This window comes from Anastrepha obliqua, chromosome 4, assembly GCF_027943255.1.
Source record: "Anastrepha obliqua isolate idAnaObli1 chromosome 4, idAnaObli1_1.0, whole genome shotgun sequence".
Lineage (NCBI taxonomy): Eukaryota > Metazoa > Arthropoda > Insecta > Diptera > Tephritidae > Anastrepha > Anastrepha obliqua.
Genome location: NC_072895.1, coordinates 69,087,254 through 69,104,689, shown reverse-complemented (window position 1 = coordinate 69,104,689; position 17,436 = coordinate 69,087,254). Strand labels below are relative to the sequence as shown.

The window sequence follows — 17,436 nt, the reverse complement described above, 5'->3', positions numbered from 1 at the left end:
GATAACCAATGTTATGACAAATTTATAAATAAGTATACAGTGGCTCAAACTGTTAACTGTATATACTTACTGTTCAACTTTAAAACAGAATTTCGGAACTATAAATTAATTAAGTTTCGGAAAAAGGATGTTTGTCAGTTATTTAGAGTCTGCTCCATTTATTCAGAAAACCTAAAAAGTAAAGTTTTTCCGAACACAAACGAACTTTAGGAAGCTCTTAAAAGCAAATGGTACAATATTTCACCAGACATATGTAAAAACTTGGTAGAACCTATGGCAAGAGGTTTAAATTCAGTAATAAACGGCAAGCGATTAACCGCAAAATACTGATCAGGGATTTTATACAATATTTTAAGGGCATACAATTTTGACCGATTATTCGATTTGACATGAATTCTATGGTTTTGTTAACTTTTATATCCCAGTCTAAAAATGTTGAATTTTATGTGACTAAATATAGTATACTATAACTGAACACTGCACATATAACTGTAAACAATAACAATTTTATGTTGTTGTTGTTGTTGTAACAACAAAAGCATTTCCCATAAATGTTTGAGAAATGCTGTGGGAGTGGCAGTTCTTGGCCGGATATAAATCCGGATCTGGTACTATACGGTATTTGTTCTTATTTTCTAGTTTATTTTATTGATTAATGATGCAATTTAGTAAAATTACATTTACTGATTTTGATGTGCAGTTTGTTTTATTTATTTATTTATTATTTTATTTTTTTTAAATTCCTTTTATGTTATTTTATGTATTTGTTCGATTATTTAATTTATTATTATAATATTTTTTTACGTTTTTTGAATTGAATTTAGTTTAGTATGCATTTTGTTTTTTTGTTTTTGTTTTTTATTACTTTCATTTTATTTTGATCAGCATTCTTCGTTTCTTCCTCGTGCTAACTGGCCTCAACTAGACACATCAAGTGAAGTCAAGTCCTTACTCTTTCGCGTCAATTAATTTCGATTGGGACATCAGCGCCCATTCGAACGTCATAACCGAGTTAACATAACTTTATCTACATATATTACCCTAAAGCCTTTCCATCGTCTGCGATAATCGCCGTCGCCAACGCACACATGTGCATAAAACTTCGGCAGAATCTTTCTCACGAACACATTAATTTATTTTCTTTAGTTAATTAAATGTTAGGTTAGGTTTATGTGGTTAATCATTATCGTCAAATCAACATGAATTTATGTTATTTTTAGAGTCCGAAAATATCCATCAACATTTTCAAAGATTTTTAAAATAACATAAATTCTAAGAGAAATATTCAACCATTCACTGAAAGACAAAAATTCAAAGACAAAAATAACTTTTATTTTGTCTGAGAAAAACCTTTGCTGTTTGGTTTGTCTGGTGTTCACTGAAACTTAACATTTAACATTTGTATAACATTCAAACAAAGACTGCTCAAATATCTGCTTTTTATATTGCTCAATAGATGTGATTTACGTTGCAAAGTAAAATATTTCTTTCACTTAAATGCTCTTAGAAGTTTTTGGTTCAGACACATTTTTTTATTTGATTTTTTTTTGTCTTGTTCTGGTTAGAGAATTATTTTCAATCTTTGCTTATTTGTTTGTTACTAAGCATTTATTTGTCTGATCAAATATTAAAAAATTTAATTTTTTCAGAATTTATTATTCCCTTTTAAGAGATTTTAGATTTTTCAGTTATATTTTAATTAAACTAGTTTTGCATATTACTCAAAGATATTTTAGTAATCTGCTTTTTTGGTTAATTTATTAAATGTTTTCTCTTTATGTCATTTTATTTATTTTTCACTTTTTTATTTGTTTAACGAGAAGTTTAAATTTGTTAACTCTAGTTCAATGTTATAATTTTTATTTTTAATTTTTCTTTTTATTTAGTAAACTATCTGATTGATTTACTTGATTTTTTATTTCCTATGTAATCAATTTTCTTTAGTAGCTCTTCAATGTCTAGTTAACATAAACGATGTATATTGCAAACGGTAAACCCAATGTTATGGCAAATGAACGAAATTAATTTTACTGGTATGGAGATATATGAATGACTAAAAATGCTTCTAATGACTATGATGATGAATACCATGTTAATTTTCCATTGTCGTAGTGGCTCGGTATATGGGTAATTAATAACGTGCACTTCTTTTTTGCTTTTGGAAATTACAAAAATTGGCAATTACAAAAATAAAATTACGTCAATGTTACCTAAAACATTTATGACTTGATCTGAATGCTCCTACTATAACAACGAACCAAAAACCTCTGAAACAAATACGACATTGTAACTAACTAGTAGAAGCAATAGCAATTTTCGATTTATCTATTTGCACTTTTTAGCCTCGTTCCCCCACCATTTTCAAGCAACAAGCAACATTGCTTTCGTTTTTTCGTTCACATAAATTCCTACTTGCAAGCGCGATTAAAAATAAACAAATTCTAGCAACGTCTAACTTAAGCTTGACTTTATGAACGCTCACCTTCTCCCTAACATTGTTCAGAAATTCATAGTGTCTTCGCTTCTTCATTTTCTCCGAAAAACGCGCTGCTTCCACTTCAAATTCATCCGAATAACCTAACCCAGTGTTGAGCATTTGTAGGCGTTCATCAATGAATTGTTGGAATATTTGTAGATCCATCATTTTCGTTAAAAACGGTCGCAAATGTTTGGGTCGAGATTCGATAAATTTACGGCGGTTAAATGTTTTGCCCACTCCCCGAAACTCCACAGCATCGCGATAACCGCTTATCAGTTGTACCAGTACGCCAAGAAATATTTTCGAAACACGATCGCCGATATGCTCATGAGAATGACTGAGTTGCTTCTTCATATGCGACACAATATCGGCTGGCATTTCTCGTACATCATCGAAAGGACTTTCGAAACATTTTTTATCACAGTTAAGTATCACTACGTCGCCGAGCTCTTCGGGTGTCATCTGCAAATTTAAAAAATTTATTTAATATGCGAGAATTAAGGAGCATAATATTCATATACGTATATGTATAAGTACATGCTTATGTTCAGTTTATCTTTTACCGACCGTGTCGAGAACTATTTGTGGCACACCAATTAGATATGGCATTGGCGCGCTCAAGTAGTCTTTTAATTTCATCGGCAGCACTGGTATGAAAATGTGTTGCCACACCATAGGATAAAGAAACGCATTCGCCGCCTGGATGCACGACGACAAGCGATCCAAACGTCGCGATGTAAAAATGATGCGTCGCTCTGCCAACATCGCAGCGAATACATCAATCATGTTCTTTGGATCCACAAAATTATAATACAGATTTAAATTGTGCTGCAAATGAGAAAATAAAAAAAACACAAAAAACAACACATTATCATTAATGACACATATAAGTATGTATGTAGATATTGAAAAAAATAACGTTCAATTAAGTCTATCTCGCCTAGACTTTGGCTTACATTCTCGGGTATGCTGGGCAATTGAAACTGCAACGGTCGTTCCAATACGAAATTCTGCAAGTAAACGAGCAAAAATTTATTTGATTAGATTAAATCGTTACAATTGCATTCAGTGTAACGCGTTGGAGTGTGAATTTGTGAGCTTACATTTTGACCGCCATTATAGTATACTTTGACACTTTTACCCGGATCGGGCACACCACGACTGTATACTTCGGCGATAAATGAGCGAAACTCATCAGTGGCATTGTTATCACTACGTCGCAACTCGGCCAGCAACGCCAACAATCGCAAAAATGTGTCGTGCCATGGCAAGTATGTGATTAAGACCATCGCGGTGTCCGTCTTTGGGTCATGACGACAGAAACCAAAGCGCCATTTAGAGTCGTCCGTTGTGAGTACGAAGGAGTAAAATTGCACAGAATCGCTGTAAAATTAATGTATTAAAAAATGTATTAATTAATAGGAAAAATAATTAATTTTCTTTCTGACTGTATGCATGCAGCAGTTTCCGCCTTTGTTTATTATTTAATTTGCTGATCGGATCTCTGCGCCTCTCAGAGTTTGTGAAATATTAAATTGAAAGCGTACACTGCGTGCATGTTACAGCCATGATTTGCATCAAGCTCTGCACATACATATGCACATTCCTAAACACATTACTTTAGGCGCTCCTCCCGATATTAAAATAATGCACAAGCTCTTATTAGCATTAGAGCAAGAGGGAAGGGCAGAATCAGCACGCCACTGCACGTCCCATACTCCTGCCAGTTAGCTACATGTTAATTAACTCTTCCACTAGAACAGTTATTGTTCTTGTACGAGCATAACATTCCCCATAAATGATTGGGGAAACTGCTTGCGAGATTGTTTTTGCATAGGAAGTACCGCACAGAGGGAAACTACCCGCTGCATCTTTTTCTAAATTTTGTACAAAGTGTGAACTATATTTTTATCAAAAAAAATTATATAAGAAATAAGTAAATAGCCAAAACTGGGGCATATGGTATGTCCATATGTATGTATGTAGCTCAAGAAAATAATTACGAAATGCAACAATTTCCCATTATGAAATGCTTAGCTACCTAAATATATGTATTTAAGATTAGACGCGAGAAAATCCGCGTAAAAGGTAATATTATATTTGTATAGATACATATTTACATATGTATGCATATATATCATAGGCGCATATGTATGTATGTAGATACATATGTATGTAAGTATTATGCACATGCTTATAAAAATTCACACAATCGTTTACCAATTTATTGACCACCAGCGTCAAACTACTCGATCTCCTAATACCGTCTGAAATTCCTACCATCAATCATAACAACAACCTCACAAACAACAACAACTTAAATCACAATTTCATACATGCTCGTATCCACACAAAGTTGTTTGCAATTTGAAAGCACGTAGAAATCAAAAAAATGTCTGACGAAAGAGTAAAAGCATGAATGTGTGTATGAATGCATGCAAGTACGTATGTGGACCTCCCAATGGGAAATATGTAGAGTAATAATGTATGACTTTTACCGTATTTAAAAATTATGAAAGCAACATGTTTTTCGCTCAATTAATTTCCACACAATTATTTCTTAATAAATATTACAGTAATGTGCTACTAACTTTTTCGATTTTCTCTTTCTTGCGGCAAGCTGGTAAAAAATTCATTTCTAGTTTATAATTTTTTTTTTGACTACATTTAAAAAAAATCTTTAATTGTAAAAATTATTAAATAAATTAAATTGCAATTTATTAAATAAAATTTTTTCCTCCAACAAATTTACTACTAAAAAGCCATAAACAATGACATAGTTAATTTATCCTGTTGGAAAAAGTTTGGCACTAACTTTACAAAAGTGTACATATAAAGAAGTTAGTGACTTATAATTCGCTAAGCAGCTTTCGTAGGCCATCACTTTTAAAAATAAATCCAGCATTTTCTAATATACTCCTACAAATTTAAAGACAAATGTTTACGATACCTTGATCAATAAACGATATATGCAACGTAATCGCTTACATGATATACTCGTATAATGCCGACCAACAGCTTACTGCATGCATTAACGTATCATACAATTACAAAATACAATTATAAAACAATAATCGTGTCAAATTTCTCTCTCGTTTCTTTTTTTTTTTTTGTTTTGCTAAGTGCCTTCTTACTGTAGTTTCCATACACATATGAATTCATTCGTACACGAGAAGAGTCATTATCATATTTCCCCTTGGGCTCATTCATTATAACACAAGTATGTACAATATATATGCACATTAGGGTGGTACTTATTTCCACAATTAAAAACAAATTATCTGAAAGGCAAATTAATGCACCAATTTGTTTCGGTTTTAATAGTCGGTGCAAATTCAATTATTTGAAATCTTTTAAACGTCCATTACCTGTGAGTAAGTGCAAGAATGAGCACCTTTTATCTAAAAGAGGGAGTGATTGTGATATTTTCCTTATGGGTATCACCAATCTGGGTCGAATAATTGCACTGAGGAATCGGTTAAAGATCAATTCTAATGTAAGTACCAATTTAATCGGGCACTCGAAGGCGAGTATATATATACTTTTCTAACAAATAAAATAAAACGTAAATACAATCTGAAACACTTGTTGATTTTCTAGGTTGCAAAGCAGCTTCAACTTAAGTTATCGAGTAAATATGGTCACGGAAATAACAAAATGAGATGATCACTTTTCTTAAATTTAGCTATCGAAAGATTTTTAATTTCGAAAAAGATAAAACTTCGCGCAGGATAAAAGCTTAAACGTCCAGATCCAGGAAGTCACCATGTCTACCTCTTTAAAATACTTGTGTTCGATAATAAAATTAGTCTTCACAAGCCATAAACCCAAATCAAGAGCGTAACCGAAAAGTAGAAAAAGCAAAAAAGTTTACGAACGCAACATTTGCTCAAAAACCCCTGGTGGAACAAATTCAGAAGGTGTGGACAATATCAGACCGTTAACCGGCTCTCAGCAAATTTGAAAGAATCATCTGATTGGCTCACGTAACCGGGGTCCTGACTACGGTTTGCTTACGAAAAAACTGAGATTGAATACATGTGAAATGAGCGGACAAATTATACTGCCGAATCCCCTATGAAATGCAGCCGAAGTTACTCGCTCGATTTCTTTTTTCACCATAGCTGCAGGCCGAACCTATAATCTATCATCCGTGACAAAAAACGATAGAAAAAGACATATCAGCTGAGTTTGTTTATATATTTTTGTGTTGTCCAAAAAAATACCATAAATATACTTTATAAAATCTCGATTCTTGTCGTTAAATTTTCAATTTTATCATATGATGGATATTTTTTTGGCATTATCGAAAGCAAGTATTATAATAATTATTATTAGTGTGAGAATTTATGCATGTAGCTTATATGTATGTATATCTATTGAAATGTTTTCCTTTCTGATGATGTGGACGAAGAACATTTGCAGCTTGTGATTTCCGATATTCCTCCAATCAAAAAATGATGTGCTGCTTTACGCTTTTTCGCTGATGAGAGCTACCAAAAATGTGGCTGTAATGATTTCAATGTCGGCCTAGCACAACCTACATTTTTAATAGTTTTTAATGAAGTTTTGAATATTTTCGAGCACCATTCCTTTGCGCGGTGAATCAAAATTTAACCCTGCTGAGTATGCTCAGTGGATTTCCGGCTTTGTTGAGGGTACGCAAGTTCGTATCAAAGGTCTACGAAAGGAAGTACAAGTAACCATCGTATTTCTATACCACGGATTCACTCTGACACGGTTCGATAATTGGGAACACCACCGTATAACACGGCACTTCTACAGCACGGATTCACTCTAACACGGTTCGAGAACTGGGCGAAAATCTAATAAAATGTAATAAAAGCTATTAAAATCGAAAACCTTGAAAACTTATGACTACTTAAAGGAAAATTGAGAAATTGCTAGTATCCAGATTTTGCAGCCAGCAAAGGGTGGTTTGATCGTTTATCATTATAAGTCCTAAAAATAGAAGGTGAAAGTCCATCAGCCGATAAAGAAGCCGCCGAAATTTATCCAATGGAATTGAAAATAATTATTGAAGAGGGTAGATATTCAACACAACAGGTTCTTAATGCCGACCAGACTGCTCATTGGTGGAAAAAATGCCCAAGAGGACATATTTTTCTAAAGACGAAAAAGTTCCGCCAGGTTTCAAGGTATGAAAAGATCGGGTAACATGGATTATGTGCAGTAATGCTTCATGCGATCACATAGTAAAACCTATGGTGGTTTATAAATCTCTCAATCCTCGTGCATTGAAAAACTTAAAAAGATTATTTACAGGTATACTGGGCAGAAAATAAAAAAGATTGGGAGTTTACTGAATTATTGAAGAAATGGTTTTAAACTGTTTTGTACCTAGTGTTGAAAACAGAAAAATTTAGATTTTAAAATTCTACTTATATTGGAAAATGCACCCTGCCATCCGCAAGATTTAAATAACCCAAATGTCAAAATATTTTTTTCACCTCCAAATACAACTGCTTTACTTCAACCGTTCGATCAAGGAATTATAGCTACATTTAAAACCAATTACATAAGATCATTACAATGGATTTTGAACAAAATCGATGATGAGCTTGTGGACGTTATGGAGGCGTGGAAACTCTTCACAATTTTGGACTAATTAATCTAATAAACTCATCTAGCAGAGAAATAAAACCGACGACCGACCGAATGGTTGTTGGAAAAAAATATGGCCGGAGTCAATTGAAAGTGTAAATTTCATCGAAAAAGCCTAGACTTAGCCAAACAGTTAGAGTCATATTTCTGAAATGCAAATCCTTTAAATGAAAGGGGCACAAAGTTTACAAGAGAACTTCATAAGTGTTTAGCACCATATAAGGAAATTTATAAAGATCTTTTAACTAAAATCAAGCAATCTAAAATAACAGTTTTTTGCAAAACGTTGAGCATGGATCTGAAGATAATACAGAAAAATGCTCAGAGGATGAGGATATCTTGCCAAAAAGAAAACGCCCGCGGTTAATAGTACTTAGTGATGACGAAGAAAACATTTTTTAGTTCATATTAATATGCATTACTTCTTGAGGAAATTATAATCTTTATTATGAAAATGTAATAGCATTTTTTTTTAAACCTAACCCCTCTTTTCGTACTAGTCCTTTGTTTTGTATAACACGGATTCGCATAATACGGCAATTTTTTGGAACGTAACTCCCGCGTTATACGGGGGTCACCTGTACATCATTTATATCATACTTTAAGAAAAGGCTATTAAGTCCTAATGTGATGATTGTGAGTTTTTTACTTGCATTTTGGTAATCTACATATCTTTGGTAATTTACTTTACTTTTTACATAAATTTACAATTTATAAACAGAAAATTACCATTACTGTTGCCAGGTATTCTGGTTCAAATCATCACTGACTAGAGTATGCCCACAAACACATGGGACAGTTCTTACTCTCTTCATTTAAGATGTAAATAGTTATGTAGCTACATATATAAAATTACTCTTTAGGTAATGTGGAATATCCACAAGAAAACTTATCATGGCACCGTTCCATATTACGCTTGATGGCTCACTGCAAATGAAGTTCAACAAAATTCATGCTAAATTAAGGAATTCCGAACCACTTTGCAGAGCGCTGAGAACCAAGTTCTGGTGTTTGCTCGGAGTTTGCAGTATGCACAAGAGAAAGCCATGAAAAGTGTTGATACTTGCTGCGCTCTGCATATCAAAGCATTTCAAATCAGTACAAAGATAATATTTTAAATGCAGATCAACAATTAGAGTTCACATACGAAGAAATTAATACTATAATTTGCAGGGCAGCAGAAGGAATAAGGGACAATTCGAACATTCATCATATATTAAATTCATTTTATTAATTCAATTTAATTCATTTCTTAAAAACAAGAAATAAAAACGAACTATTTTTTGGAATAAAATCAGATTAATTTTTTAAGTCACTTTAACTTCTTATTTGCTACTTAAATTTTTAGGTCTCTAAGAATGCTTGCTTCTTGCTTCTCTAAAAATTCTATTTCTTTCTGTCATACTTTTTGCATGTACATATTTTAATACATTTGCGCTTGTTACGCACGATTTTTTTTTGTTTTTGCCTGCTCGTCAAGCAACACTAGTTTTGTGGATCCTGTCTTCGGTCTTCTTGACTGGGGCGTGTGTGCTGCAGCTTCAATTACAGGCGGTTCATTAGTTAGCCGGTTAATGACCTCTATGGTATTCTAATCACTTTTTTTTATTTAAAATTAAGTTTATCGACTAGTTTGCACTTTGATCAATAAAAATGCTCAATTATTTAAAGAATAAAAAAAAAATAATTAAAATTTTTAATGACACAGATTTAGAACAATGAACCAGATTACAGTTTTTGAAGGTTTTTCACATACTGAATCTTAATCTGAACTCAGAATTCTCCCATTACGTCAGGTTTTCGAGATATTTTGGCTTAATAGTCATGGTTGAGGTTATGTTACACTCGTACTTGAAATTCACTTGAAGTATTCATAGAATTTTATTAAAAACATTTGTTTTTTTATTTAGGGCACCCAGTTAAGCAACGAAGAGACAACTTATAAGGATAAGAGACAATTTAATTATATTGAAGTTAACGGCATTGAATTAATGAGGTGCCCACGCTGTACAGAATGTAGAGGTGTGGCCAAGATCAGCCGGCTCTCAGCGATTTTGAAGGAAGCAGCTGGTTGGCTGACGTAACCGGGGTCAAGACAGCGGTTTGTTTACGAAAAACCCTGAGATTGTGTTGGTGACGTACGAATTATATCAACGATACAACTACTCATGTTACTTCGTTGGGCGGAATTCTGCTGCCGAGTTCCCGGTGGCAGCCGAACTTATAGTGCCCACACTCACCGACCAAAGCCAAAAACCACCAAATGCTAATAGTTCATTTATCTATAATTAACGGTTAATAAACCATTTAAATTTAAATGATTTTAATGATTTTAAAATGTACTGTGCAAAGTGCAAATGTCTTGGGTTGTGAGAGAGCACTCAGCTGGCATGGCTTCAGGGCAAAAATAAAAATTTCGCAAACTACAAAAGTACACGTTGGTGAGGTTTCAGTGATTATGGCCACCCTGGTAATCTACCGTGCTTCACAAAATATAAAAAATGACCACCTTAGAGTATACTCATGTGTATGTGAATAAAGCAAATAGAAATATATTTACAAAAATAATCAATGCACATTACTCAATGAAAAATTGTGAGCATACAAAGAAATGGCTGTGAAGGAAGAAGCATCAAGTAAAAGTCGAAGATACAATTATTATACGAAATGTCTGATTAAGATTCGGAAGCCGAATTCGGCGCGACAATTTCACATGTATATCACTAACGTAATCGTATATCATTTCACATGCATTTACACACTCATCCAAACAGTCATTGTTTAGGTACCAACGAAGCGACTATGTTTTTTTTCCTATCACCAACACAATCTCAGTTTTTTTGTAAACACACCCCGCGTGACGTCAGCCCATCAGCTGATTCTGTCAAATTCCCTCAGAGCAGAATAACGGCTCCAAAAATCTTTTCTGTTTTCGTCACTCGTGCGTACTGCTTTGCGCTTTATAGTATAGATTCATAATAAGGAAATTAAGACTAGCCGAAAGAAAAATAATAAAGATACTTAAAAGTCTTAACAAAGTGTGAGATGAAAATTAAAGCAAAACAAAAATATTTAAACCAAACAAAACAAAACATTTAACGGAAGGTGGAGGCATAATAAAGACAATCTAAAGCGAATATAATTATGTATATATGTACAAACATATGCATGTAAACACACATATATTTATACATATGTATGAACGAACATATAGACACGCAAAAGGTAGACAAACTGCAATGATGACTAATCATCATAATAAATAATAAAAATCCCAAAAAAACCATTTTAATTTGGTTATTCATAAGCTGTATTCGCACACACATTCACAGTTATGAAATATTCGTTAGTTGACTTATTTTACTGAGCCCTAAATGTGTATATAAAAAATATAGATATAATAATATTTACCGTTAGGAAATCAGGGCGCGCTATAAGTAATTTGTCCTTCACACCTTACAGCAATGTGACGAAGAAAATGGCAATTATTTTCGTTTATTTTGCAACATTTTTACCATTCACTACTTTATATAAGTTTTTTTGTTAGGTGTACTGATAATTGGTTTATGAAATGAAAAAAATCACTACTTTCATAAATTAAACTCGAGCATAGATAAGACGTGTTTAATATAAATAATTATATTTTTGCTTGACTGGCGAAGTAGCTCAACATTATTGCAGACAATAAATAACACTTTGGTACATACATATGTACATATGTAGATCACAGGAGATTATGTTCTAACTAATTAGGAAGGTCGGTTAAATTTAGTATGGTTTAGATTCTTTTCAGATCGTGGATACCGTGCAAGAACGAATTCTGCACTCAAGAGCTTCTATAGTGGAGTTCTGCTTAATTTACGAAAGGAACTATTGTGAAGGTCTTCCAACTTACTCAGGTGGTTGCCAATAGAAAATAGCAAAAACGACAACGAGCTTCACAAAGCGAGGAATGTGCTTTACAAGGCTGCGAGACCTCTATAGCTTGTGTGCTATATTAATTAGTGTACTATTTCATAGGTGACTGCCGTAGCCGAATGAGTTGGTGCGTGACTACCATTTGAAACTCACAGAGAGAACGTAGGATCGAATCTCCGTCAAACACCAAATGAATAAAAAAATGTTTTCTAATAGCGGTCGCCCCTAGACAGGCAATGGCAAACCTCCGAGTGTATTTCTGCTATGAAAAGGCTACTCATAATAATATCTGCCGTTCGGAGTCGGCTTAAAACTGTAGGTCCCTCCATTTGTGGAACAACATCAAGACGCACGTCACAAATAGAAGCAGGAGCTCAGCCAAACACCCAAAAAGGATGTGAGCGCCAATTATATACATATAATATTTCATAGGCCCCCATTAAATAATAAAAATAATAATGTTTTTTAGGTTCTTCAGTCTAATATTGATTACTCAAAATACATTTCTCCGCTTATCACTCTGGTTTTCTGATTTCAGATACACTGGCCGTCTTCATCAACAAACTCTTTTCAATTCACACATAGTGAAGTTACTCCCGGGACGTCAGAGGGAACACATCCCTTAACTCTGCAAACAATATTGAAGTCATCGACGGACATACATATATCAAAAAAATTTTAGTGAAGGGTAAAATTTCATAAGGAGAACAAGAAACTTAACAATTTGCACTTTTTATTTCATCAAACTATAATTAATTCTCGACAAGACCGCCCCTATTCCTGGTACAAATTCTTATTCTTTTCCCTAAATTTTTTTCAGATTTTTTTTAGATTATTTAAATTATGCCAGGTTTTGAGTGGAATCGACATTTCGTTATTTTGGACTACTTGCGGAGACTATTTAATTACGATACCCCTAGAATATTATACCTTTTTGGATAGCTAAAAAGACACACTAGATTTTAAAATAATTTTCAGAAAAGTTTCCATACAAAGAATTTTTTATCAAGTTAATTTTTAACAGTAAGGGCTTGGCTCATGTGTTTTTAGACAATTTTTATTAATTGAAAGAGAAAATATTGGGCCCTTACATGTGCTATATATGAAATCTATCAGCCGATAGCCCTGGTAGCTAGAGCTTTTATCTTAGATTAATCTATAATTTTAATTATATTTTAATAAATAATAATAATAATATCAGCTACAGTGGTTCACAGTTTATTTCGTGCGGTGCGGTTTTCAATAAAATTTAAATGTTCATTCAGAGCTACAAATATTTTAATTATGAACACCAAGAAATAAATACAAAGTAACTTTAATTGAAAAAGGATATTTCCAACAAAAGCAAATTACAAAAATCATTAAAAACGACTTTGCATCTTTTTTCGTGCGTTTAGGCAAACTTCAAAATTTATACAAATTTATGAAGAATTTTACTAACCAATGTTTTGGTTAATTGATTTTAGGCTGATTTAGACGATTTAAGGCTGATTTTAAACGAAATTGCATAGAGCCTACACATTTTTTTTAATATTCGGGTGTTATTTCTCCCACTGCTCTTGTAACATCATTTTTAACTACAGCTGATTGTGTATGTGATGTTTTCCCATTGAAGAACACTTCATAAATTCTCAATTATATTGAGGTCAGGCGCTTTCGCTGACGTGTTCACCGCATGGGACAATGGAATTGGGATCAATTAGATAAACATCTTTCGATCGGAACCAAAAACATTAAATTGACTTTCATAACTAAAAATTTCGTCCTTATTAACATGACTTTTAGGAGACTGCACTCTGGACTTTCTGGTGTCTTTCTCGACATTCCTCCATATCCATCTTGGGTCGGTCTCTTAAAAATTGTATTTGGGCTCTCGTAAACTTTGTCAACCACTTTATTTTCACATACAACTGTGTAGGTGTTTAAATACTATTTATATTTTCTGCTAACTTGTTCTGCGAATTACGATATTTAAAGAGCTAAATCACAAATTCGAAGCCATTCATAATGACATATTAAAATTTATATTCGCGTCCAATCTGATATAATATGAAAAACACCGGAGCAAATCATTTAGAGTACCATTGAAAAAAAATGTGCGTAGTTTGCTAGTCGCAGTAAAAGTTCCCACACGAAACAAGCTGTGGGATCGCTGTATTTAATTTCAATTATTCTTCTTGAATTAAAGTTCCTTTTAATTAGGGATAATAGAACACCAGGTTTGGCCATCCGAACCAAAATTGTGCGAGTAACTTCGGCTGTCACGTCACCGGGAACTCGACTGCGGAATTCTGCCCGCTCATTCCACTAATCCAATTTTCACACAGTCGTCCAATCAGTCGTTGTTCAGACGGCAACGAAGTAACATGAGTGGTGGCTGCGTTGAATTTTTTTCGTTTATCACCGATACAATCTCAGGTTTTATTCGTAAACAAACCGCCGTTATGACCCCGGATACGTCAGCCAATCGGCTGACTTAATCAAAATCGCTGAGAGCCGGTTAACGGCCTGATATTGGCCACTCCTCAGCATTCTGTACATCGCGACTTTGAATTTATTTCTTGGTGTTTATAATTCACATAAATAATTACATATTCATTAATCTTTGAATGTACATTTCAGTTTTTTGAAAATACAACTTATATAAAAAAGGTCATATGTAAATTTTCTTTGAAATAAATAGACTTACGAAATACATAGCTGTGAGCAACTGTATGTCCGACTACTTATATGTAAGCAAGTTTTATACTACAATTACAACAACATTATTTTCATTACGAATTGATATGTTGTTCTTAAATTTCAACCATTTTCATAATAAGTTTCAATAATTTTAACGCGTTGTTTTATGGTGTAAAATTTATTCATCTGTATACTTGAAAAATGTCGAAGATGACAAAAAAAGGTACCGTCTAGGAATCATTCATTGCTGATCTATGGAATTTAGGCGTTACTTTTGAAAGAACCTTTACATAAATAGCTAAGCATCGCCAACAGGTGTGCGTGATTGACAATAAAAACAAGCTAACAGAAAAAAATGGTTCGCTTAACAAATATGCAATGCCTTCTCGATAATCGCAGCTCGTAATTATTGCGTAAACTTAGAAATATTACATTTTTTTGCACTTTTTTTAATGAACGCGTATATCAAGAATATTGTGTCAAGCCTATCGGAGCAATGGACGTTGTTATATTTTTATGTCTGTTACTCCAGACCGTGCTTACATACCTGAACGAATTTAAAGAGTTTTTCTGAAACTGGTTATTCCGGAAGTCTTTGTACGACATACAGGGTTTGATTGAAAAGTAATGAGCCTTCCCGCGCGGAGCGTCTGCCAAGCGATCAACCGAATCGGCTGATGGGAGAAAATGATCGTTGGACCTTCCCCTTTTACTAGAAACCGGTCCCAGTTCGCTGGCAACAGCGGTGCAGTCAACATCGCTCCGCGCGTGAAAGCTGTTTTAAAAGTGTGTTAGGATTTTGCAGTGGCGAAAATGCAGCGAGCGTTGAAGCAACGTTACTCGATCCAATTTTGCGTAAAGCTAAACAAAACGAGTACCGAAACCATTGGACTACTCAAGGAGGCTTACGGGGACTAATCTCTGTCCAGTGCCCAGGTAAAACGGTGGCACAAGTCGTTCAAGGAAGGCCGGGAGGACGTCGAACAATTGGACCCTACATCACGACACCGCCTTCCTCTGCATTGGCTAAGATGGGGGTTCCTGTGCTTCCCCACCCTCCCTACAGCACAGACCTGTCCCCTCCGTACTTCTTCTTGTTCCCGCGCCTGAAAAGAAAGCTGAAGGGGAGGCGTTTCGACTCCATCGAGACGATCCAAAAAACTGTGACAGCCGAATTGAATGCGATTGCGGCGGATGAGTTTAAAAAATGTTTCCTGCAGTGGAAGGACCGCTACCAGCGGTGTATTGACGCTCAAGGGTCCTATTTTGAAGAATATTAGTTATATAAGCCAAAAGGTTTAATAAAACTGCTTAAAAAAATAAGGCTCATTACTTTTCAATCAAACCCTGTAATCTAGTGGAACAAGTTTTTTAAATTTTGCACAGTACTTCTTCACATAATTCACGAGGCATTCCTGGGAGCCTCCGTAGATCGACTGTCACTCGAGTTTCAAAAATTTTGCAATCAAAATTTAGGAAAATATTGTTCAAATGTTGCATTATATGGAAATCGACTAAATAAACTAACACATCTGTATTGTCAGAAAAAATCTTAAAAACATGTATTTTTCACCGAATAAACTCTTAATTCTATAAATTCAACTCTGATTTAATTTCCCGTCTTTTAACTCAAGCAACCCAAGTAATATTCCAGGTTTCCTATCCATCTCAAAAGAGGGTAGCTTTTGCGAAGACATTTCGAAAGCATAAAATTAAGCAAAAATCTTGAAGATTCGTTGGATTTACAATTTTTCCATTTGGCTTTCCAGGTTATGATATCTCATAAGAGCAATAAGAAACTTCTATCCTATTGCTCATAGCCAGATTTAATTGGCAATCGTGGTGTTTTTTGGTTGTGTTAAATCGAGCAATTGATATTGAAAATAAGCAAATCGGGCGAAATCGGTCAATAACCATGTCCATCGACAATATCCATTCATTCGATTAAAAGAAAAAAGTGTTAACTCTTTTATAAATTAAGTAAAACTATTCATATTAGGTGATAAAGATACACTCAATAAAGGAAATAGGATGGAAAAAAATTTTGGGGAAATGGTTAGTACCCCATATAAATTGCAAACAGTCTAAAAGCACACAAATCAAAGTTGCGCATAACAGCAATCTATTTACAAAAAGTTCAATCGCATGTTTTCGTGATTGATAATCTTGCGAAAAGTTTGTGTATCTCGCATTGAACTGCCAGTTTGCTCTCTCCATTTTTGGTTACTGTCCAATTGTATAGGGTTATGCTGAATTATTAATTATTACAAATTAATAATTATTATAAATTATTTTATAACCATCAAAACTAATAACAGCCTGTTCAGTAAAACCGTTCATTATTAAACCTTTTATATTATATATTAGTATTATTAACATAATTATGATTGTAACAGGTGATTTTTGCCATATTGTTTCTGTTTTGTGCTAACCGGCGCCAGTTTTACACACCAAGTAAAACCATGTCCTTCTTCATCACATCCTATCTCCTTTCCAACGCAGAAGAGTCCTTCCTCCTCTGCTACCACCAGCTGATACCGCATCGAGTACTTTAACATCAAGTTTAACTAAATGCGCCACGTTCCCATGACATTCGCTTCAACAACATACTCTGATGTAGAAAATTATTATGATGTTAGAACAGCAGCATAACATTTACAATAACACTGCGTTACAAAAACGAACTTTTTTTCTGTCCTATGAACCAAATATACTTTTTCGGAAAGGGGAGA

At 34.0% G+C, this 17,436-nt stretch overlaps 1 protein-coding gene across 13 annotated transcripts in view; it reads right to left on the bottom strand.

Annotated features, from left to right (window-relative positions):
- LOC129244809 (DENN domain-containing protein 1A-like) overlaps positions 1-17,436 on the bottom strand; it is a 56,343-nt gene that overhangs the window by 35,009 nt on the left and 3,898 nt on the right. For all 13 annotated transcript variants that reach the window (XR_008582386.1, XR_008582387.1, XR_008582388.1 and 10 more), the window contains exons 3-6: positions 3,583-3,862; positions 3,436-3,489; positions 3,047-3,307; positions 2,483-2,941 (exon numbers count right to left, since the gene is read on the bottom strand). Coding sequence is in view for 10 of the 13 variants with exons in the window: in XM_054882670.1 (XP_054738645.1) it covers positions 2,483-2,941; positions 3,047-3,307; positions 3,436-3,489; positions 3,583-3,862 (1,054 nt within the window). In the remaining 3 variants the exon portion in view is untranslated. The remainder of the gene's footprint in view (positions 1-2,482; positions 2,942-3,046; positions 3,308-3,435; positions 3,490-3,582; positions 3,863-17,436) is intronic.